General features: G+C 37.2%; 1 protein-coding gene across 2 annotated transcripts in view; it reads left to right on the forward strand.

Annotated features, from left to right (window-relative positions):
* Positions 1 to 1077: 1077 nt before the first annotated feature.
* SLC28A3 (solute carrier family 28 member 3) overlaps positions 1078 to 23029 on the forward strand; it is a 38020-nt gene continuing 16068 nt past the window's right edge. The window contains exons 1-8 of one of the 2 annotated variants that reach the window (XM_030258654.4): positions 1078 to 1256; positions 8726 to 8830; positions 12742 to 12830; positions 15308 to 15399; positions 16793 to 16982; positions 18840 to 18984; positions 20300 to 20413; positions 21749 to 21826. In XM_030258654.4, the coding sequence (XP_030114514.2) occupies positions 1200 to 1256; positions 8726 to 8830; positions 12742 to 12830; positions 15308 to 15399; positions 16793 to 16982; positions 18840 to 18984; positions 20300 to 20413; positions 21749 to 21826 (870 nt within the window). In that variant the 5' untranslated portion in view covers positions 1078 to 1199. The remainder of the gene's footprint in view (positions 1257 to 8725; positions 8831 to 12741; positions 12831 to 15307; positions 15400 to 16792; positions 16983 to 18839; positions 18985 to 20299; positions 20414 to 21748; positions 21827 to 23029) is intronic. The other variant, XM_072922543.1, reaches the window with a different exon arrangement.

Consider the following 23029-nt stretch of genomic DNA (forward strand, 5'->3'; position numbering starts at 1 on the left):
ACTGCAAACCTAAAAATCATTAGACACCATGGCACTCCTGACCAAAAAAAACCCCAGCTAGTCCTCCTTTTTGAGCAATAGTTATAATATTTAGAAAGCACATATTGCAACAGTATAATTTATAATACTGTAAAACAGTTGGAAGATTACTCAGAAAGATGCATCATCTTATTTTTCATGTAACTGTTCATTATTTTGAATAATGTATTCAGTCATGCCAATCCATTCTGGTTTTATACATAAAACAGGGCACAGTTTTTTGCTTTTCACTGGGTGAGACATAACTCATGACATTTTCCATCTTCATGTAAAAAAGTTATGAATATAGGCAGGTAATGAATCCATAAATATATTTTGCTGTATTTCCAAGAAACAGAACACTGTCATTTTTGCTGTTCTTAATGGCAAAATTTTATTCACACAAATCCTGTCTAACATTGGTGTCTGTAATAGTGCTAGTGTTTTCAGGACTTATACAGAATAAGCTGTATACACAAAGTACATAGTCAACCAAAAACATGAGTAAGAAGCCCAACTGATAGTTTTAAGAACATCTATTTTCAATACTTGCAAACTGTAAGCCTGAAAAACATCATAAAAACTCTTCAGTTAAAGGTGAGTAATTTGTGGCTAATCAAAAGACTGTGCCATGAAATACAGGATGTCATCTGACAGTGGCTTTACCAGTGCTTGTCAGACTCTTGAGTGTCATTCGCATTCTCGTTTTTTCTCCTGCTGGGTGAAATCCTCAGCTACTATGGAAAATAAGGCTACCATAATATCACAAAAATAATGACTTGAGAATACTTGTAAAAAAAGGAGAAAAAATGTATTGGCCTTTCAAAATCTAGACGTGGAAGTTTTCATCCCACGCAAGAGAGGAAAGACAGAAGTCTTATAAGTACACACATTTGCCTTTAGGACCACCCAGAGATATATTGTGTAAAATATATTTCTTGCAAGTATCCTCCGTTCTTGTCTCTGAAGGCCGTTTTCCATGCTGGCCAAAAGGGGCTGTGCTAGTGGAGCAAGAAGGTGGAGTTAAGTGGGAGTAAAAGTAACCTGAGAAGACCTCCAGCTAGTTTTACTTCAAGTGATACCGGTCCTGGGGATGCATTATCAGGTCCTGCCTGATTCTGCCCAGTACTGCAAGTAGCTTCCAACATTCTAACAGTCACCAAAAACTCCATACCAGGCACATGGAGCTGGCGGAGACCAACCGTGATCACTCAGGAGTGCACAATCTGGCCTTCCAGGTAAGCGTGATTTCCTTTGCTTGCTAGGAAAGAGGAAGGAGTTAAAAACGTTGAACAATGTTGAATTCCGTCCCTGAACAAAGAAAAAGCATTTTCTGCGCTCTGCCTGCAGGTATTTTTACAACATTCTATGTGATGATACCCTGCCAAAGTACACGGCTCTTGTGAAAAAAAAAAAAAAAAAAAAAAAAAAGCTGAGCACAATTGACTTATTCAGGTGTATGCTCTACTCACTGGTATATAACTAGCTTTGAAAAGTGTCCTGACTTGGTAATATTCCATAGGCTGGTGGATCTCACAACTGGATCCCATTTGCTCTATCAGTTGCTGGTTCTTCCTGAGGATAGGTCATTTACATTTCTGTTGAAGAGAAGGTCAGCATTATGCAGCAAACCCATAACTCATCAAAGCAATGTATTTCAATAATATGAGAAAAAATATAAAGCAATAATGTAATCATAGTGGGGCATATCATTCTTCCATGCATAAAGTAAGCGCAATTTTCTTCTAATCTCGAGAGGAGCACAAACAGAAGGGGCCAAACCAGAAGGTTTTGCAGTTTCTAAGCGCAAAGTAATATTAACAGCCATTTAAGAAACGCAGATTTCGTAAGCGGAAGCACTAACCACTGCAAACAAATAAACACCACCAAAAAAAAAAAAAAATCAAAACTAACCAAAAGTATTTAGTTATTGTTTCTTAGTGCCCAGCATCCCTGTGCTTTCACAGGAATTAGAGCAGACACAAACAGAAATTTGCGAACCTGCAGCCGGGCTGGCTCACTGTACTTGTTTGTTGCTGAAAGTAGAATAAGTCGGGGAGAGACAGTGGCTGTGAAATACTCTCAATTATTTTTATATTAACAAGGCAGATCCTTGCTCTCCTTTGCAGTCTCCGATCCTTACTCTGCCCCTGATCTCAGCTATCAGGAAGTGGGTAGCTGATGTGGGTATCTGCCGACACTGTCCAAATAACACGGCAGGGTCTTCGTAGATGCTAAGCATGTGGACTATTACATAACATCACCGACATTCAACCTCTCTGTATATTTGTTCATTGCGCTATATGGACAGAGAAGCCCGTCAGGAAATATTTAAGGAACGTAGGTAAGAGAATTAACTCTTAAAACATGATCGCCGGGTGGTTAGGGCTTTCTCCTGAGTAATCAGAGCACCCTCAACTCATCTGTGCCTCGGAGCAAATTGAACTTGAGTCTGTCAGTTCAAGTGAGCGAGATAAAAGGTTTTATCCTGTGTTTTCACACAAAAATATGTGCCTAAACTAGTGCCATGCTCTTCCTAAATCTGTGCTTACAAACTCAAAAAGGAGAGGAGTTCCTAGCTGGAAACGCTCGGTATTGAACTCTTTTAAATGGCATAAGCTAAAAATCACCTTTTTTCTCAGAGGTCTGTGTCGCACAGTATAGTAACCCGATTAACCTTCTGCCTTACGCAGCTAGCTTACTCAGGCAATTTTGATTTACTTTTACACTGGCTTACCTCTGTTTCAATATGTAAATCACTCCCTAGAGAAATAAGACACAGAAGGAGAAAGGTAAAATTCTTTATACAAACAAATCACAGTAAAAGACACTGAAAAGTAAACAATCTAATATTTTCCCACTATTTCTTGTGTTTAAAGCTTTTTCTGCACAAATGAACATTTTAATTCCTCCAAAATAAATGTCTCTTAATGTATTAAGCAACAAATATCTTACCTAAACCACGAAATACAAAAAATGTTCTGGAAAAGGTGTAATTTAAACCATTTTAAGTACACCATTTTAAGTATAGTGTAGGTACCATTTTAAGTATCCAAAGTACCTTCAGATGCACCTGAACCACTTAATGATTAGCGCACAAAGGGATAATGTAAGAGAGGGACAAAGTAAATGTGAATTAGGCAATTTGTAAGGTAACTAAGTTAGTAAAACAGCTCTCAATGTAATACAAAGGAGCTTAAGGCTAACAAGTGATCGATGAAGGATCATATCTTTATTAAGTCAAGAATGAGAAGCATTGTGGTTTCTGTTGGGAAGGGACACTAACAGGATGAAAAAGTTGTAATATAGAGTAGTCTGCTTTTTGATTTGTCACACAGATGGTCAGAGGGTGACAACTATGAGCTCTTCTCAAATTCTCAGTTGCTATTGATATGTAAACACACACCTCCATTTCTACTGCGGTAGGATTTTCACTGCATCACCATTTTCAATGGTAGAGTAGTACACCTTCATTTAACAAATGTTAACTATGCATGCATCCCATGGAGCACAAAGTTATATTGATACCATTAATTGCATTTTAAAAAATGCCTGATTCTGCAAAATATCAGCTACATCTTTTGTACACTATGCAGTTTCCACTTGAGCATAGTTTGAAATCGCAGGTCCTGCATTATTACCTTGTGATAATGCCAGTACCTGGGAGACCCAGAAGCAAATTTCTCCCTTATTAACAGCTCAAAATGTCTCAACAGACAAAAAACTGCAAACATACACCTCTGCTGTTTCTCTCATTGTCTCTCTCTTTTTGATATTAGGAATATCTCAATTACCAAAGGCCATTTGGATGTAATACAATGAGTGAGCTTTTTCTGTAGGTTTTAAGAAAATACACAGTTTTCTTTACCCATACTGCCAGTCTTCCCTACCATGCTTCTACCCTTCAGTAATAAAGTATTTAACTTAATAAAACCCAATGTAGTTGTTAAGACTTACATGCTAAAGTTACCTGCTTTGGATGCTACCTCACAGGTAGAATCAACAGATTGCTGCACTGTTTATAATGAGACATCAGCATTGTCAATTTTTTTTATCTTAAAAATGTCATGTAATTTAAGGAACTTAGATCATTATCCTCAATTGAGAAAATTGCTCCTCCTAAGTGTCTATGTACCAGCGTAACAGATTGTGTATCTATAGCTACAATAATGTCATATATAATGTGTGGAAATGCTACTGTGTCTCTTGCCTTCGAGGTGTTTTAGTCAACCTCATACATGGCACTGGCTGGCTGGAGGACCTCTATACTTTGCCTGCTCAGAAACCCTGTATCACTAACAGTAACCCCAAAACTAAGATTGGATTTACCTAGCTTGTCTTTAGCCCTCATTAAAGAGGCAAAATTTTTATCTATCAGTTATGATGATTCAGATCTCTAATAACATTAAACATCAAGTCACACTTACTCCATAAAGAATGATAATAGCTGCATCTTACAAAAGAACAGTAGGTGGGATGAATAAACTGCCCTACAGTTAAAAGCAACACAGAGGCAAACATAAATACAGCACAAGGGGAGGATAATAGCTAATAAATATTTATTCCTCACTATTCCTAGCATTATGATGCATTAAACAACCTGTACCTGTTTCTGTAGCAGAGCACAGCACGGTCTTAAGAAGTTAACTTGAGGAAAGATCCCCTTTAAAATTATGACCTTTGCTTACAGTGCAGAGGACATTTGTCTTGCCATAATGCATGCATGCATTTCATTCAAACAAGGTTAAAATATATTAAAAAAAAAAATGCAATTTCTGTTTATTGCCATTTTTCACAGCTTCCTAGATACTCTTGTCTGGTTGGTTAATTAAGACTATAGATGTTATTAAGAATTTATATTTCATGAGCATCACTGTTATGTTTACCCTTGGTAATGAAGGTGGTATTTCACTGCATTATTTAACCAGATTCAGACAGAAAACTATGTAATCCTGCTCCATGTTTTCATAACTTGCTTTCCATATTTTTTTTAATTAAAAACTACATTTCAGCATAACAGCCAACTATCCTATCCTGACAACCTAAATTTTTTAAGGAAAAAACAATGCGCTCAGAGGTGGAGAGTCTTATTTACAGTCCTTTTCAAAACAGCCCATGAAGATGTAGCCTGCTAAATTTATGTCTGGCAGAATCTTTTTTCTTATGTATGAGTTTATACAACTCATTTGCTGTAGTTTAGTGCATGGATAATGTACATTCATCCTTCCTGCCTTGTAGACTGAGTTTTATAATTTGACAAGTATTTATGAGTGCTGTAATTATTAATTTAAGTAAATTCTTCCTCAATATTTAAAATGCATTTAAACTCCAGAATCATGGCACTGGCTAACAAAAGATAGTACATGAGGGAAAATGTAGATGAATGGTGTTCAGGATCACTGACTATAAGAAAAGCAAGTTTTGAACTGTAAACTGTATGGCTTCACTTCTACTGGGCAAATTAAAAATCGCATGAAAGCAAAAAATCCGACATTAAAACTTGAACAATTTTCTTTTGAAGCATCTGTTTTCCACTAAGATTCTTCAGTATCCTTATTCTAATCTCCAACATAATGTAAGGACCCACCCGTAAACAGTTTAAGCAGCTGCCTTGATGCAATGTTGGCCAGCCTATTTTCCTCCGTAACCAGCATGAGGGTAACACCATCTACCCCAGACTGTCTGCTATTGTTAAAAGCATAATAGAAGTTACTAGCCCTTTGCAAAATCCATCCTCCTTCAAAATCAAGGAGGAGATGGCAGGAAAGATCAATGAATGTAGTCCTGCAACACTTCTGGGTCAATTAACAGCTTGTCAAGAGGGAACTAAACAAATATTGAAAGAGCATACACAGTTGAGATAGCTATGTCCTTGTCATTGAATCAAGTATTTTACAAGAGGGGAATTCCAAGCTTTAAAGTAAAACAGTTTGTAAAAGCAGAAACACTGCTTCAAAATACTTTTCATATTACAAACATTCAAAATAGATGGACCGATTCTGTAATCTTTTAATTGTACACTAAAGCAAAAAGAATTTTCCCATCGAAGCTTCTCTTTGAACTTCCTGCTGTCTCATGTCTCCTGGAGGTGGAGCAGATTCAGAAGTGACTTTACATGCTGCTGTACAGACCTGTGCTCATAACAGGATTGTGCTAATTGTAGTTCTAAGGCTTGAACACCCATTTTCTCTTGCACTGTTTTGTTCTCCAGACATTTACAGGGAGCTGGAAAAGGATGTTGAGTAAATGAGGTAGAAGTTTTCTGCCTGTGCCGAGCTGCTTACACAGCAATCAGCAACAGTAGGTGATAACACAGACTAACATTTTGTTGAGGACTTCCTTCAGCACCTGAGACACTAAGTAAGAAGGAAAGGGGATCAGGCAGTTTTATTTGTCACTTGAATATTTCTGTTCTTATTAGAAATGAAAAATAGTTTTTTTACTTCTACCAGTAGGGTTAAATAATGTTTGTTTTCACCAAACAAAACAAACAAAAAAATTCTATAAGGGGAGAATGAAGACACAGTTCTTAAAAAATCAGCTGTGAAATATTACTCAGCTTAATAGCACTCATGCAAAGACTGTTCTGGTCAACAGAAATCTTACTAAATCAAATGTGTTATCAATAATAGTTAACCAGTTTCTACTGAATCAATAATAATCCAGAAATGTGATATGATCAATTGAAATAGCTACTTTTTAAATTTACAGAGAAGGACACCAATCTAGACATCTGCAGTGTGGGCTACCGAGTTCCAGCAATTGTGTGATGCTCTTACTAGTTTTGTTACATTACTCATACATTCATATATTTTAATAATTCTATAAATGAAACTTCTTATGTAATTATTGCACTTGAGCAGTGGGCTCACCTAAGTGACTTCTAGAGGTATCTTCCAACATAGATTATTCTTTTCTTGTGTATTTCATAAACAGCAACTTGCATACTTTTTTTTTTTTCACATGTTTACTGAAACAGGTCTAGGAAATCTCTGTTTTTTCTTCCTCAGTAAAAAGTATAAAAATCTTCAAAGACACCATTCTCAGGAATGAGTGTGAACACATTACAGAACTATAGCACTTTGACTTCACTATGCTGTCCTGTGCAATATTTTTAATATATCTCAATGCTACAGTGATCTCTTCTTCTTGTGATTTTTTTTTAAAGCATATGGAGTGTTCAGTAGTCATGTTTGTTGCTGGCTGCAGGGGCAGCTACAGCTAACCCCTATTATGGTATGGTTAGAAGGCAAACAAGTGACAAGTGGTTCTGAAACAGAAATACCTCTCTTAAGAAAAGGAAAAGATACTCTTCGCGGGGATGTGAGGAAATTGATGTATCAAGACCAGAGCATTTGAATAAACAGCCTCTTGTGGCTCCTCTCCTCTGAGATACAAAAAGTTACAAAACCACTTTGATTGAAACTGATCTTTTGTGAACTTTAGAGGCAAAGTATTTTTAACAAAAAATATTACTGAGCATTGTTCTAGTTGCTTCTAAGGCCATGTTTCTTTCACCTTTAAGGCAAAATTCAATGTATTTCTAGTAGTACTGCTTATTCCTGTCTTTAGAAATTTTTATTAATTTACTATGATCCAGGTTATTTTGTATTGTTCTTGTGGAAGTGATTGTCTAGTTGTAAATACTAATTTACTGAGTTATTACCATGTAAATAATGAGATACTTCATTTAATTACCGTAATGTAACTACTGCCATAGGAAACCACTGAAATATAAAACATTAACAACAATTGCAGTGGTAAGTTATCCAAAATTTTGTTTAGGCAGCTTTCTTACAAAATCAAGAACTAGATGTTCTAGGTCTATTAAAAAGAGATAACTTATCCTTCAAAATGTTAAGGAACAAGAAAATTGAGATTCAGGATTTATTAAAAAAAAAAATTAGAAATAATTGGGCTGGTAATGGCAGTCTACATCTCTCTGATAAAAGGTATACCTCAGAGGATTAATGTGGTAAAGCTAACTCCTCTCTTTGAAGATATCCTGAGTGTTTTATTCTAAGAGCGATACAAGTACATGTTTACATTTACTCCATATGTGTAAGGAGCATAAATACTGGAGCAAAGGTATGAACAATTGGGGAAGGCCCTAAATAGTCCATTTTGCCCTTGGTGAGAAGGCCTGGATTTTTATAAACTTGTTGAACCAGTCCTGAGACAATGAACAGCACAATTCACCATGGGAAACATGTGAGTTTAGTGAAGAAAACAGCAGATTCACATTAGTTGAGCACCATTCATGACCAAGGCACCTTTGTGCACTAGTGCAGGACTCAAATAGCCAAGCTTTGCACACCAAGTTTTGGGGTCCCTTTTGTGGTAAAGTTACACAGAGAATTGTAGAACCATTTAGATAATAAAAGACCTGTAAGATCGCTAAATCCTACCATTAATCTAGCACCACCATGTCCCCAGAGTGCCACATCTACAGGTTTTTGGAACACTTCAGGTATGGTGAATCTGTCACTTCCCCAGGAAGCCTGTTGCAATGCCTGACCACCCTTTCAGCAAAGAAATTTTTCCCTATATCTAATATAAACCTCTCATGGTGCAACTTGACCCCATTTCCTGTCACCCATTCACTTGCTTCCATGATAGCCCAGGCATCAGATTATAAATCTGTTCTGACTATACACAAGAAAGGCTTTCAGCTTCCAGTTTGAACCAATATAATTTCTGGTTGTAGAACGACAGTGATGATCATGTGGATGATACAAATCTGAAAGGCCTTGGAGACAATTCACAGAGAATCAAGGATTCACAAAATAAGGAAACAGTGCATATTAATCAGGTATCTTTTTTTTTCTTTTTTTTTCTTTCTACCAAATAACCTTATGAAAATTAGTAAACCTCAAAGTTAATATCAACAATGTATTAGTATACCCAAGACAGATATTCTAACAAAATCTGAATATAATTTAAAATGTATGAACAGACAGGGAAGTATGTTTAATTCTCAAAAAATATATTAAAGAAAAAATTACCTGTGTAAGGTTCAGAAAAAAATGTATTCCAATGTCATAATGGCTTCATACAAGATACAAAAGAGGCATCAGAAATGGTAACCAGAGGGAAGACTGGACAAGGAATTGCCCTAATAGCATTTTCTCATGAGAAGGTGAAAAAAGAGAATCTATACTCATTGGTTTAAGAGTTACAATCTTTCAATCAGAAAAAGAATTCATAATACTAAATGTTTAATAATAAATTAATATTTAATTATTAAATAAACATCCTAAATAGGGAAAATTTCAGACAAACACACACTTGAGGCAACAGGTTCTATGTAAAACTGACCAGAGAAGAAGAGAGCACAATGCAGAGTATTGTAATAAAAAACACGTTCATTTTGACTTCTTTTGACTGTTTGTTTGTTTAAGCCCAGATACTGAGTATCCCACTATGAAAATATGAGAGTCAGGTTAAGAAAATCCACAGGTATTTTATCCTTGTTAGGTATTAATATTTTCACATCCTCACTCCAGAAATAACTTTCTACTCTAAAAATTCTATTCTGTTGTAATCATATCTACTTGCCAAGTTTGGTAATGGTACTCAAAGCATCATATATTTCTAATACCTGATGCAGTGGGTACTCATTTCTATCTTCTATTGCTTTCTTGAATATGATCAGAGGCAACAAAGACATGGTGCAAAGTAATGTCTCTGCTTTCGGAGTTGAATTAATTACAGATATACAGTGATGGAAAGGATCACTTAGACTATTCTGATAAGCACTCCTGGGAACTAGACTGGAATCTGATATCCTAGGAGAGAGAGGTGGTAGATAGTGTCTATACTTTAATCTTCAAAAAAGCTGGCAAAAAGGAAATTGTTAAAACAAAACAAAACAAAAAACTCAAAAAGGATTTTCAGAACTGATTGAAACTGTAGAAAATTGGAGAAAAGTACTGGCATGTATGAAAGATTTATTTTTATCAGAGAAACCAATTTCCCCACTGAAAAAGTTCATCTGAAATCATTCTACCGCTACTTGGTGCAAGAGTATCAGAGATGTGTATATTTGCACCAACAATTTCTCTGACACACTGTGACAGAGGCATAAGAATTTATTTTGAGGATTTTTACAGTATGGACTTAGCAGTGTCTCCCTTTGCTGACAGAAGTCCATATGCTTCACACAACCCTTAGGTAATTCAGCAAGCGCCAACAGTCCCCACGAACCAAACCTGATATGTTTGGCCATGAAAAAAATAAAAGGGGTTTGCATCCATTCTCCAATTTCCTTTTGTAGCTACACATTCACACAAAGTTGTCTTTGATTTCAGATTTTCTCACATTTTAATGTCATTGTAGGAAAGCATTTGTGACAGTGAAAGAGTGATATAGTAATATTCTAAGCATATTAAATACATTGTGAACAATGTGAAAAGATGTAGATTGATGCTTTTGTAACTGACATACTCAAAAGAAAAAACCAGCTTATAGTCTCAAGATAAACCATATACTTCAAAAATTCAGAGGGCCAGAGTTCAGGCTGTGGGTGATCTAGGCACAGGGAGTATGTTGTGGCATAGGGAAAAGAGATAGGAGATCATGACCTGGCCTAAGCAGTGCATGAAGTGGTGGCAGTGGGAATGAAAGCAAAATCTGTAGGACATGAGCTTCAAGCTGGGACCAGGAGAGTTGACACAGTGCCAAAGGGAGTGTAGCTGCCTGCAAATGTGAAAGCATGGCACTTCCACCTGGAGGGCTAGGGCTCTCCTGATTTTATAATGTAGGTTAAAAAATCTGTGAGAAGCACTGGTATGCAATATATTCCAAATTTAAGCTCAGGAATAAATTATATTTACATATCACTTATGGGCACTCAGTGTCCCTCAGATAAGAAGCCTACCTTGTACAGCCATTGAGAAGAGTACCGAAAGTACCAGTTACCAAAAGTAATAGTAACATAGTAGGCATTTTCCAGGTTTGCTTTATTTCACAATCAAGACCAAAGAGGCAAAGAAATTTAGTTTAGTGAAGATGTAGTCATATTTTGCAGTGCTGCTCCATAGAGTTGCACAGCACTCTGCTCCAAAAACTGCAGCCAAGAGGACCAAGAGACTCTTACTGGTCTTATGCTGAGCTTACCCTAGGAGAAGAAACAGCAGCTTCCAGGTATATACTCCTCTGGTCTCACCATGTGTTAGTTTTGCCTTTGGGATCATTAAAGTCTGAAGATACTCAACAGGCTGAGAGAAATGTGGCTGGTCCGCTGGGAGAAGAGAAGCTCCAGGATCCCACTGTGGTCTTTCAGCACTTCAAGCACTTACAAAAAAAAATAAGGAAGAGGAAATTTTTATAGGTGCATGTAGTCATAGGATATGGGGTACTGGATTTAAATAGAAAAAGGGTAGGTCTAGATCAGATATCACGAAAAAATTTTTTACTGTGAGGATGATGAGACCCTGGAATAATTTTCTCAGAGAAGTTGTGGATGCCCCTGAAGGTCTTCAAAGTCAAACTGGGTAAGGCTTTGAGAAACCTGGTATAGTGTGGGGTGTCCCTGCCCATGGCAGGGGATTGGAACTCTGATCTTTAATGATCTTTAAAGTCCCTTCTAACCCAGGCCATTGCATGACTCTGTGGTTCAAGTCTCTCCCTGGCAACTAACTGGGAGCTCTCCAGGGCTTCTGGCATCACCTGCAGCAGGACAGACAGACAGAATGCAGGGGCCAGGACAAGGTCTGTGGTGGGCCTTGTTTTCCACAGCAGACTGGGGAATTGACTTACCATAAAAAAAAGTGACAGAATAACAAAAGGTAAACTCACCTGTAGATTGTCACTGCTCCAAAAGCGGCTGAGCACTGTGGGCCACTCTTGTGAAGAGGGTAGGACATGCCGCCAGGCCAGGCCAGGACTGTCTGCCATCGCCCTGGTCATGGCAGACACCCCAGGGCAGTCAGCCGGCCGCAGCTCAAAGGGAGAGCAGAGTGCCGCAGCAGGTTCGCTCTTCCCTGTGAACACAGGGCTTGCCTACACAGGGCCCTGGCCACCCTGCAGGCCCACCAGCAGCATGGAGGTAAGAAGCCATGGGACAAACTCCTTCCTTGTGACCCACCAGAATGGGACGGAGGCATGACAGCCCCTATGGGTGTTCTGAGCAGCTTCGAGGGGCTGTGCCCTTCTTGACCGCCTCAAGGTGGTCCTCACACAGGGTGCAAGGCAGCCTGCAGTTGTACAAAAGCTTTAACACTGCCATGCTTATGTGGACTTGGGCAGCAATTTTTCTTCAGAATAAAATTGTTTGTTTAGCTAAATTTTTAAAACACTGAGCCTCGCCCAGTTTAACCAGTCTCCATATACAAAAGTTCCATCATAATAATGTTCTGCAAAGAGACAAGCAACAAAACTTGGGGGTGTCTATAGGAGGTGCTGGCTAATTCACAGCCTGCACTTTTCAACTGTGTGCAGTAGTACTACCTATGAGGTCCTGCCCTCTTCAGCTCTGAGTAATGCTGGTATTTCCTCCCCTTTATTTCCCTTTTGAAAGTGGTGTGAATGGCTTGGGAAACTCCTCAGCTGGTCTAAACACTGATCACAGATTTGGTGGCAGATGGGAGAGCTGGAGCCAGGAATGAGTGCAGACAGGAAATTCTAGAGACTGCTTCAGCCAGCTGCCAGTGGGGATGGTTTTCTGCCTTACCTAAGAAATATAAACCCCTCTGACACCCTCGGCACTCATCTGCTTTCCAGGGGGATGAATACATCAATATTGAGAGTGATCTGCATGAAAACAAACATACCTCCATAGACGAAGATGATGAGCAACCACGCTTGAAAGGGTAATGTGTTTTTTGCATGAGTAAGTCTTCTCCACCCTGGCCTAAGAAAAAAGCTGCCAGTGTTTATGCTTCTGGAGCGACAGCTCTAAATTTCACTGCCATACCCTTGTGCTACACAGACCTTTGTATTACTTAGCAATTTTTGTAATATAAAACCACAACTTGTTTAAAATTATACCTTACAAATTACATCTGTGATTGGGGAACTATCCTTTTAAAGCCTTGCAAATTAAAGAAGCAATTTTTTTTTTCTGGTACAATAACTTCTTTTCCAATATTTCCAGAGCAGTGTTTTTTACACGGAGGTCTTAAAGAGTAGTCTCTTTCAGGAAGTTGAAGATTCACTAGTGTCTTTCAGTTTGCATAGCCATTTGCTCCAGCACAAAGTAAGAACAGAATAGCTGTGAAAAAAATTTTGACACAACAAAAGTTTTACTTTGTGTTTGCTCTACTTCCAAGTGATCACAGAATGAAAACATACATCCACATTTTATTTGAAGATTAGGTATTTTTTGTGAAAACTGCAAACCCTAGTTAAGGCATTAAAAAAGTTAAGATGCAGTACTTAAAATCATACTAAGTGTTCATATGTGTCACTGATTTCTTTCAACAGATAGTACCGAATAGCCACAGTCTAAGACACAGCCCTTTTGTAAGATCAGCCTGTTGATAACACAGATTCACTTCAAGTGCAAGGTTTTAACATTCCCTTCTTAAGTACATGCACAAATGAAAATTGTTTCCGAGTTACAAAATGCAAGCAAGAATAATTTTGACATACATAAATATTTTACATTAATGTGCTAAAGTGAGATCTGTTTCTTCAACATCTTCTGTTATATTTCAAGCCTATAGGATCAGCTTTTAGAAAATAATGTTTCCTTATTAGATTAGCCATATTTCATAAGAAACATTTTTTTATCTGCCACCTTTCAGAACAGAGCTGCATATTTATGACCTATGTGCTTAAATATTTAAGATATTCTGGTACCAAAGTCATAATAGCCTAAATTAATAAAATAAAAAGGAGAGAGAGATGTTAGATAAAAGAAGAAATTACACAAAATTTTAATATGAAAGTAACAATTTTAAATCCCAAAGGGCTCATAAGTAGCAGCTACAGTATTTTTTTTCCTTTTCTTGGGTGAACCATAAATTTGATAAAGTAACTGCCTTTTCCATCTATTTGTCTCTCATTTCTCCTTTTTTCTTTTCCTGTTGTATCTAATCTTTCTGCTGAGATTGGGTAGATAACCTAATGTTCTTACAAGTTAGAAAAAAAAGTACTATGATTTGTGAAGCCACAGGAATTCCCAGAACTGAAACTGAAGTATCAAAAGCAATCAAGATTTCTCTGAGAATCTATTACTCTTTGTACTCACTAAAGGAGGTGTTCCTGCTCTGTTCTTCAGGGTGCTGATATAATTTAAATTAATATTTCTTGTTTCTCTCAAATTTATTTTAAATTAATTGAATTTTTTGAGTGCAGAAAAGAAGGGTATTCATGCTGGATTTCAGCATGCATCTAACTCCAGCTGCATTTAGTTTCCAAACAAGTACAGTCTGGATAATTAGCATCTCTAAATATAACATTGCCTTTATGGACTGGGAATGCAAGAGACTGCTTCAGAGATGTGCCTCTCTAAAGCAGTGCTTCTGAGATGACAAAAACATAGCTGTAATAAAAGAATGTGTTTTTTTAGCCACTGCTTCTGTAATTGATATATGTCCACATCATCAGCATCTTTAACACTGGAAATCTCTGTTGAATTAACTCCCTTAACTGCTATTTCCCTAAATTTCGACCTCCTTCAAGAAATCATGCTGGTACCTTAATAAGGAAAACAAAGGAAGTGAAATATGTTATAATTGGAAGAACTGACACTACAGCATGACATTCAAATATAACAAACCGTTTTAACTTCTAAGAGATTATGAGATTAAAAGTTTGTGTAATAACAAATTTTAAAAATCCAGAAACATCTATGCTCGCGGTAATAAGGTTTTTGATTGGTATTGGTTATTTTACACACACAAATGCAGCCTTAGGCCTTTACAATTACAGCAATATTACTATTTCACATAGTAATGCTGGGCTGTCTGTATTAATAGACTTTGTGGGTCTAGCAATGGACATCGAATCTCTTAACTACCTACTCAGTTTGCACTAACCCTGTTAACAAATCTCTTCACAGAAGAACTGTACTTCAGAGGGTAGCAGAACTGTTCTGCTGACTTTGGCCCTTTGTGTAGATGACAGATTGTCCCATCAGATATCTGCCATATTTTCTTTTTCACCCGTCCAACATCAACCCAAAGAAGTCCCTCTCAAAAGGCACTCTATATTGCAACTTTGAGATCCAAATATAATCCTCTCCAAGTTAAATGAACTTCAGTGGAGAAATTCTGATCATTTTAACACAATTTTCTTCTGCAAAAGCTTACATTTCTATTCTTTGTTAATCTTTTTTTCCTAGACATTTAGAAAAAAGGTATGATGAAGTCTGTGAATTTTGCAAGGAACATAAAACCAGAATTCATTATGTGATCTATGGAATTTTAATAACAGGTACAGTATATTACATCCAGGATTGCTGAAACCTTATTTATTTACCTGTATGAGATTATAGGCTGTGCTGCCTTTGTCTGGCATAAAAATTCTTGACTCTCTTTAATGATGTATTTCAAAGTAGTTAAGAATTTAGTCCCAGAGAAAATTCCAGATTGCAAAACTTCCACTCATTCCAAAACATAACAAAAGCACAAATCTTGCTAAACTGCTTCTCCAGCATGTTTAAATTCTGACTAGCAATTACACTTGTGATAACAGCATAGTTCAGTCTTTGTGTCTACTCCATTACCAGCTGACTCCAAAACTGCAGTTTCAGTACCTTCTCCAAGACCATGAAATCACTTTATAAACTGTCAGGCACCAAATAGGAGTGAACTTAAGTCATCAGGCTAGAAATTAATTTCTTTGTTGACCCATATCACTCAATATTTACTGTAATTTTTTTCTGGAATAAATGTACTTATTACAGTATGCACCACAAAATCATTCAGACATTCTTTTTTCTCCCTTTCCTAATTAGCCAGTAGGTTGGTTTGTTTTCTTCTACTTCACCAAGTTTGTTTTTAAGATCTTCCTACTTGAACACTGGGAACACAGAGACTTGAAATATATCTATGAGACAGTACACCAGGAGGTGGTTATAAAAGTGTTGCTTGCATGCTGAGTATCCTGCCCTCATAACTCATTTTGTCTTGCTTTATTTTAGTACAGACATATTCTGGCTCAAGAAAGTGAGTGAGTTCTAAGAATATGTCAGGATTTCATACATTAATTTCATAAAAACCAACTTGCATTACAAAAATCAGTAGTCCTTCTTTTTTGCCACAGGCAAAATCCAGTTATTTTTTACAAGAACTGAATTTTTTCTGGCCAGCATTTATCTGCAGTGAACCTGTCAAATAAATAACTGCATAGCTATTTTATGAAATAAATTAATTTTAAGCTTCACAATTACTTAAGGTCATCAAATCAGTCAACTGACATATGTTTATAAGAATTTGTTTCTAGTTTTATTGGATAAACTCATCCTCTTTTGAAAAACAGAGCACGACTCATGCTCTTAATTCATACCTTCTACACAGGAAAAAGAAGTTCTTGTAGATGGGTTTAATTTTTCTGAGTGATTAACATGTTTCATATGAATTTACCTTGGCAAAATCATATAATCTGCTTGGACAGAATGATGGCCACCTTTCATATCAGTAGGCATTTCATAAGTAACAAAACTATCCAAAAAAGCCAGATTTTTCAGTATTTAGGCTGAGAGTCAGAAAAGTACTGAAAATATAAACACAGGCCTGACTTTGATCACCTCTTATAAATTTAAAATTTGATCCTGTTTTTAAAAAGACCAACCTAACTGACATGCATATTCTTCTTTCTGTAACAGCATACTTGGCAGTAGTCATTGCAGCCTGCAGTTTGAATTTTCAGAGAGCTTTGCCACTCTTTGTCATCACTATCTTAGCCATCTTCTTCATCTGCTGGGATTTTTTGATAGCTAAGTATGAAGACAGAATTGCTGCATTCTTTTCCCCTGGAGACCGTTATCTGAAAAAACAGTGGTTTTGGCTGAAATGGTAAATATTAATCACTTTCTATTTATGTTGAAGGACAATGCATTAGTCCAAGTTACCCCTATGATTTTATTTCAACTTACTTCCCCATAAGAGCAGGGAGATGGGTCAATCACACATCTCAATAAAATCACAGAATAATTAAGACTTTACCAGGAAATATCAGAAGCACATTCAGGATTTCAATGCAGTAGCTAAGGATCAAAAGTCTTTGCAGAAAGCATAGAAAAATACCACAAATTGAGGTGGGAAAATTTTGCGGTTTAAAGAGAATAAGTTCACAAAAGTTTGTGTATTGTAGCCTTTTTCATTCATTCTGAAAACCAGAAAGTTCTTCACTATTCACAGAGCTGTTAGGTCATAAGAATCTTAACTTTAACACTTGCAAGCTGCTAAAGTATATTATCTAGACACTTTTTCCACATACCTCCCTAGTAATTTTTACTTGACCTTCAGGAATCAAAACATGCCAGCCAGATTTAATGTCATAATAAGGTTGTATAACCTTAATTTGGGATAGTAGATATTCATTTGGTAGATAAATGGTAGATAATTAGATCTGTCAGACACTTATTTCAAGTATTCCTGGGCAGTGATCAGGGATCTTGAAGTTATCCCTGGCAAAATAAGGAGAAAAAAGAGTCTTGTAGACCAAATAAATAACAAATGAAATATCATTAAAAAGGAAGACAAAACTGGCCAGCTACCATCAGTTCCAGCTAGGTCACCTACTAGCTGAGAGAGAAAGAGTTTCAAGGAGTGTGGGATAATATCCTAGACTATTCTTAAGATTTAGAAATGGCTTTACTAAGAAAGGTGTTATAAAGATTGTGGTCCTTCTGCTCAGGAGCCACATTAGAGAATAGACACACAGAGGCATTTCCATTAGATGATCTGGCAGCCTCTCTGGGAGAAGGAGCAAAAGGAACAGGAGAGCCCTGATGAGAAGATGGAACAAGTCAGGGGCAGTAAGTGCTATATTACCTTGGCTGCAATCCTTAAATTGTACACATCACAGATTAGGTGCTTAACTGTTTTCTTCCAAGAGACAGAAAGTCTCTCAGGTGTAGAGAGGGTTACTCAGCATTGCAATGGCCAAGCCATTTTGTGGAGTTTGCCTGCAATGTTTTTAATCCCCATCTAAAGATCAAATTGATGTATCTAGGTACTACTGAAATCAGTAAAACCTTCTGTTCTGTTAGACAGAACTAGCATTAAAGACATGGGACAGTATTTGTTTTCTCTCTGTATATGGGGTGATGTATTTTGTTGCCTTCCAGGCTGTTGTTTCAATAATTACCTTCAATAAATAAGCTTAATGTTTTTCTGATAGTGGGGCCATAGAAACACTGAAACACAGATATACATGTCATTGTTTCTGAGATAGCTGAACAGACTACAAATGGTTACAAAGAAATGAGCTGTTTATAGGCTGCTCCTTAGTAGAGTGTGCTTCACAGGCCCACCAGCTAAACAGCACAGTGCAAATCATAAATACCACAGCCTTTCTTGCCCAGAACTAAAGATTCAATAAAGGAAAGGAAGAGAAAGAAAAGACAGATGAAGTGGAAAGGAAGATAACACATTTGATTTAATAGAAATAGCACCCAGACAAGAGTCACTCATGATTTTTTTGGGTTTCCTCCCATACACTGGCTTGGAGGACATTTCTTCCAGATGCCACCAAGTCATGTTGCCAGAGGCACATTAACAAAGGCAGGTTCCTGCTTGTGTAGAGCTACAGGTTTCAGTGCAAAACATTGTACAAAGAGTTTATTCACAGAGATGTAAATGTTTTGGGTATGGGAAGGGAAAGTAATATCCCAAAGATTTTATCAGGATGTTTTTTTTATTTCCTAGGGTCTTGTGTGCAGCTCTTATTATAATGATCATCTGCTGGCTCATCTTCGACACAACAAAACGAGGATCCAGTCAGCTAATCTCTTTTGGTGGGCTTGTGATGTACATTGTCTTGATGCTTCTCTTTTCCAAATATCCAACCCAAGTGAGTATTTATTCCATTATGCACCTTTTGGTATTTTTAAAATTCTGTGTCTAAAAAGTTATTCCCCTTCCCTAGGACCAAGTCTAGTAAGAATAACAAAATGTGGGAAAGTAAGAATATAGCTTTGCCTGATACCAAGCACTGTATTTAATTTCTGAAGAAAGTAATTTTGCCTTTGGGAACCATGCATGTGGCTGTACCAACACCTGTCTCTCACCATTTGGGAAGATGCTGCCTTCTGGTCCAGCCCTGATACAGTTCAAGCTGAGATAGGCCTTCTCCATGCTTTCACTCACAGGAGCCTCACTATAAGTCCTCAGCACATCACAATCACTTATTTGAGGACATTGTCATCACATCAGTACAAATTACCTAGAACCAGAGATATGATAGACTTGTGTAACTCTTAACCCCTCATAAGTTTGTTTTCCACTGCAAATTCAGCAGCTGGGGCTGAGCTGATGTCCTCACTTTTTGCTCACCCACTCCCATAGGTTCACAAATGCCATTTATTTTACTTTTCCATTAGAAATGTCCACTCTGTTTTGCTGTGGTATTACAAAGGGCCTCATTCAGCCACCACAATTACCACTTCAGCTTTTACTCCTGTTTGCATGCCTCGTATACTTCTGCATCCTTTCATTAATCATACATCAATTGTCCAGGTCACCAAGTTTTCCTAATAATTTTCATGATTTCCATAAGTGCTGAGACTTTCTCAACAGGTGAAATCCTGTCAGCAAGGACTAATGAACTTGCCCTATCCTTTGCAACTGCTGCTGTCTCCAAATGAGGTGAAAACTCATACTCCAAATATTTTATGCTCCCCCATGAGTCCTCATTACACCTATTTGGTTTGTGTTATTCAAATATGACCTGATTAAATTAGAGAATGCCATCTCATCTCTTGTTTTGTAAATGATTTGATTCAATTTTCACAAACAAATTTTCAGAAACAAAGATGTTTCCTGAGGCAGCAGAACAGGAATCATCAGTGTAGTGAAGAGAAACTCATCATAGGCAGCAGCAGTTTCTCCTACAACTGCCTTTATATAATAAATAACAATATAAAACTGAGCAGTTCTCAAGTATCAAAAGTCTTTAAGGCTAGGGGACATAAAAAGAGTTGAAATTATCCAAGGACAAACCCTGTAGCAAAATCTCCTTATGCTCTGTCCCCTAAAACCTGTTTTGGCAGCTGCTCCCATTCTGCAGTATAGTCAGACTATCTCTTTACATTATTTAAACAAGCATCCAAAGTAAACTATTATTTACTTGAACAACAAGCAGTTTTTTTATTTTTCTCTCTATCTAGGTTGCTTGGAGACCAGTATTTTCAGGAATAGGAATGCAGTTTATCCTTGGTATTCTTATTCTGAGGACCAAAGTGGGTTTTGATGTATTTAACTGGCTAGGCATTCAGATCCAGGTAAGCTATTGAGCAAAATCCTTATTTGTTTAATATAATTTTCTGTCTTGGGAGTCTTACATTATACAAACAAGCTGTTCAAGGATCCATTTGTCCCTTGTTTTTTTCTTCTCTTGAGATTCTCAGAAAGGTAATTGACTTCCTGAGATCAAACTTCACCTTTTTTTTTGTTTAGTTAATACAATGGCCTGAGTAATACCATTTATTAATGGCTTTACCATCACTGGGCTAAAGTTTTAAACTGCATTCTTGACACACAAATTTATCTTGTGTCAGGGCACTCATAGGAGCTCTTAGAAATGGCTCAACTCCATATCATTCTTGCAATAAACACAGTATGCTGAAAAGCCTTGGGATTTAGGTCACAGCCCTAATTATCTCCAAAGCAGCAACATTCCTGTAATCAGCGACATTTCAAAGTACTCATATATAAGAAATTATTCAGCTACATACAGGAGTCAAAATCCAGATCTGCATGCTGGAAGGGATCTCTAGAAAGTGGGTGGGATCTCTCCACAGGTATCCCTGCACACACAAAGTTTTTTTAAAAGTCGATTACTGTAAAGTAAGGAATAAGCAATATCCAAAATACACACTAGAGAGTACCCACTGAAGGACATTCAGACTTTTCACCTCAGGGATACTATTCTCACAGCTGTTCTTCACAGGTAATTAAGGACATGTAAAACCAGACAGAGCAGAATGTACTGTCTCTGTGCAGGAGCAAAGGCACATATCTGATGTCTGTTTAATCTGCAGGCAGTGCGTGTCATCTGGGTTTTGTCTCATCAGGCTCTCAGTCTCTGAGTGGAGCAGGTCTGGTGCCCCCTTTTGCTAGCTTCATATTTTCAAGTTTTACAGTCTATCCTGTCAGAACTAATTATTGTAGCTATTATAAACTGTATTTTAAGTCTATTTTAAACTGTATCAGTAATGCATATATTTGCATTAGAAGTATAAAAATGCACTGGATCAAAATTTAAAAGTAGAAGATTTCCTCAGGTTAGCTCTTGGCTACACCTTTCAAAACTCATTACTTCAGCTGTCAAATCTCCATTTTAAACTGTATAATTAATTGAACTTATTTGCATCAGATGGAGCATGGAAGTGCTTTCTTCAGTGTAGCTTATGGCCTCTATTGTGTCTGGTACTCAGCAGAGCACAGCAGATACCTTCAGTTCAGCCAAATACAGTCAGCAAGGCTTGGATCCCTACAAATCAGAGCCCAAGCTTTTTGGACCTCACCATATTTCTGCAAGACAGCTAGCAGTATTTTGTTGGGTTTTGGCAGGTACCCAGAGTTTATGGCTATTTTACTTTGCTTTCTGTCCCCAGACCTTTCTGGAGTACTCTGATGCAGGTGCCAAGTTTGTGTTTGGTGACAAATACACAGATCATTTCTTTGCTTTTAAGGTAAGATGGTTGTTACACGCTGTATGTGGCAGATAAACAATAGTAATTGGAACAGTATAGCTGGGAAATAAATTGTGTAGCTTGTGATACCTATGTAGTCACCAGAGAAATCAACAGGTAAACTCTTCCTTATTATGTGATATTCTGAATAGAAAATGTGGGAACACTTTCATTCACTGCCAAACACTGAGTCAGATTGCACTTATTTAGTCTAATTATAATAACATATATTGCATGTAGACAGAATTTTGGAATAGGTTAAAAGTCTCGTACCTGGACACTAATAGAAATATTGCCTCCTTCTATCTTCCCCACCTCTCCATGACTAAAAGTGCTCTGCAATGCTATGCTGTTGTGCCCTTAAGTGCTGTACAGACCACTGCTTCACAGACTTTCCCCCCTGAAGAGCCTAGATGTGTATTTATTTATGCCTGGGGGAAGATCTAGAAGCTGCATCAGTAAGAAGAGTTACATTGCATTAGTAAGATCACAGGGAAACTTCCCATCTCTGTCTTAAGAGACCTTTTTGGGAAACAGCTGGAATACAGTTTATCTGCTCTGTGCTCTCTAATCTGCACCAACATCCTTTGTGGTTTTGCTCTGAGAAGTAGCTCATGCCACAATGCCTGCTTAGGCTGGAATCAAGAACATGCAAACCAACCCAAATAACAAATAAGTAAACCTCGAACAAATATGAGAAATGTACCAGGACTTACTTGGCGACCATTCTTTTGGTATAACAGATATCTGACCATGACCTTACCTGCCTTTTCTCTTACTTTTTTTTCTTGAGGCGATATTCCAAACTAGATGTTCTGCAAACTTAGCTCTTTCATTACTTGGGAGAGAAAGTGCTATGTGTAAAATAGCCTGCTACTAAGAACAGTAAGAACAGCTTAGAAAGGAAAAAATTGAGGCATTTCATCAATAAATATGAATTAGATTTTAAGAGCAGTTCTTTTGTACCTTTTGTTTCACTTTCCAGGCTCATCTTACCTTTACTTTGGAAGGTATTTACTTTACTTATTTGAGCACTCAAATAACAATTTTGATTCTCAACTACATGTTTTAGGGATAAAATTATTTAATTCCCACCTCCCCCCATGTAATTTTTCTCATGGTTTTTGGCAATGCTTTATGAATATAATTCCTTCATGGTGGTTCTGAGTCCTCACTGATGATGCAAAATACTCTGCTTACTAA

The sequence above is a fragment of the Taeniopygia guttata genome, chromosome Z, assembly GCF_048771995.1.
Source record: "Taeniopygia guttata chromosome Z, bTaeGut7.mat, whole genome shotgun sequence".
In the NCBI taxonomy this organism is placed as follows: Eukaryota; Metazoa; Chordata; class Aves; order Passeriformes; family Estrildidae; genus Taeniopygia; species Taeniopygia guttata.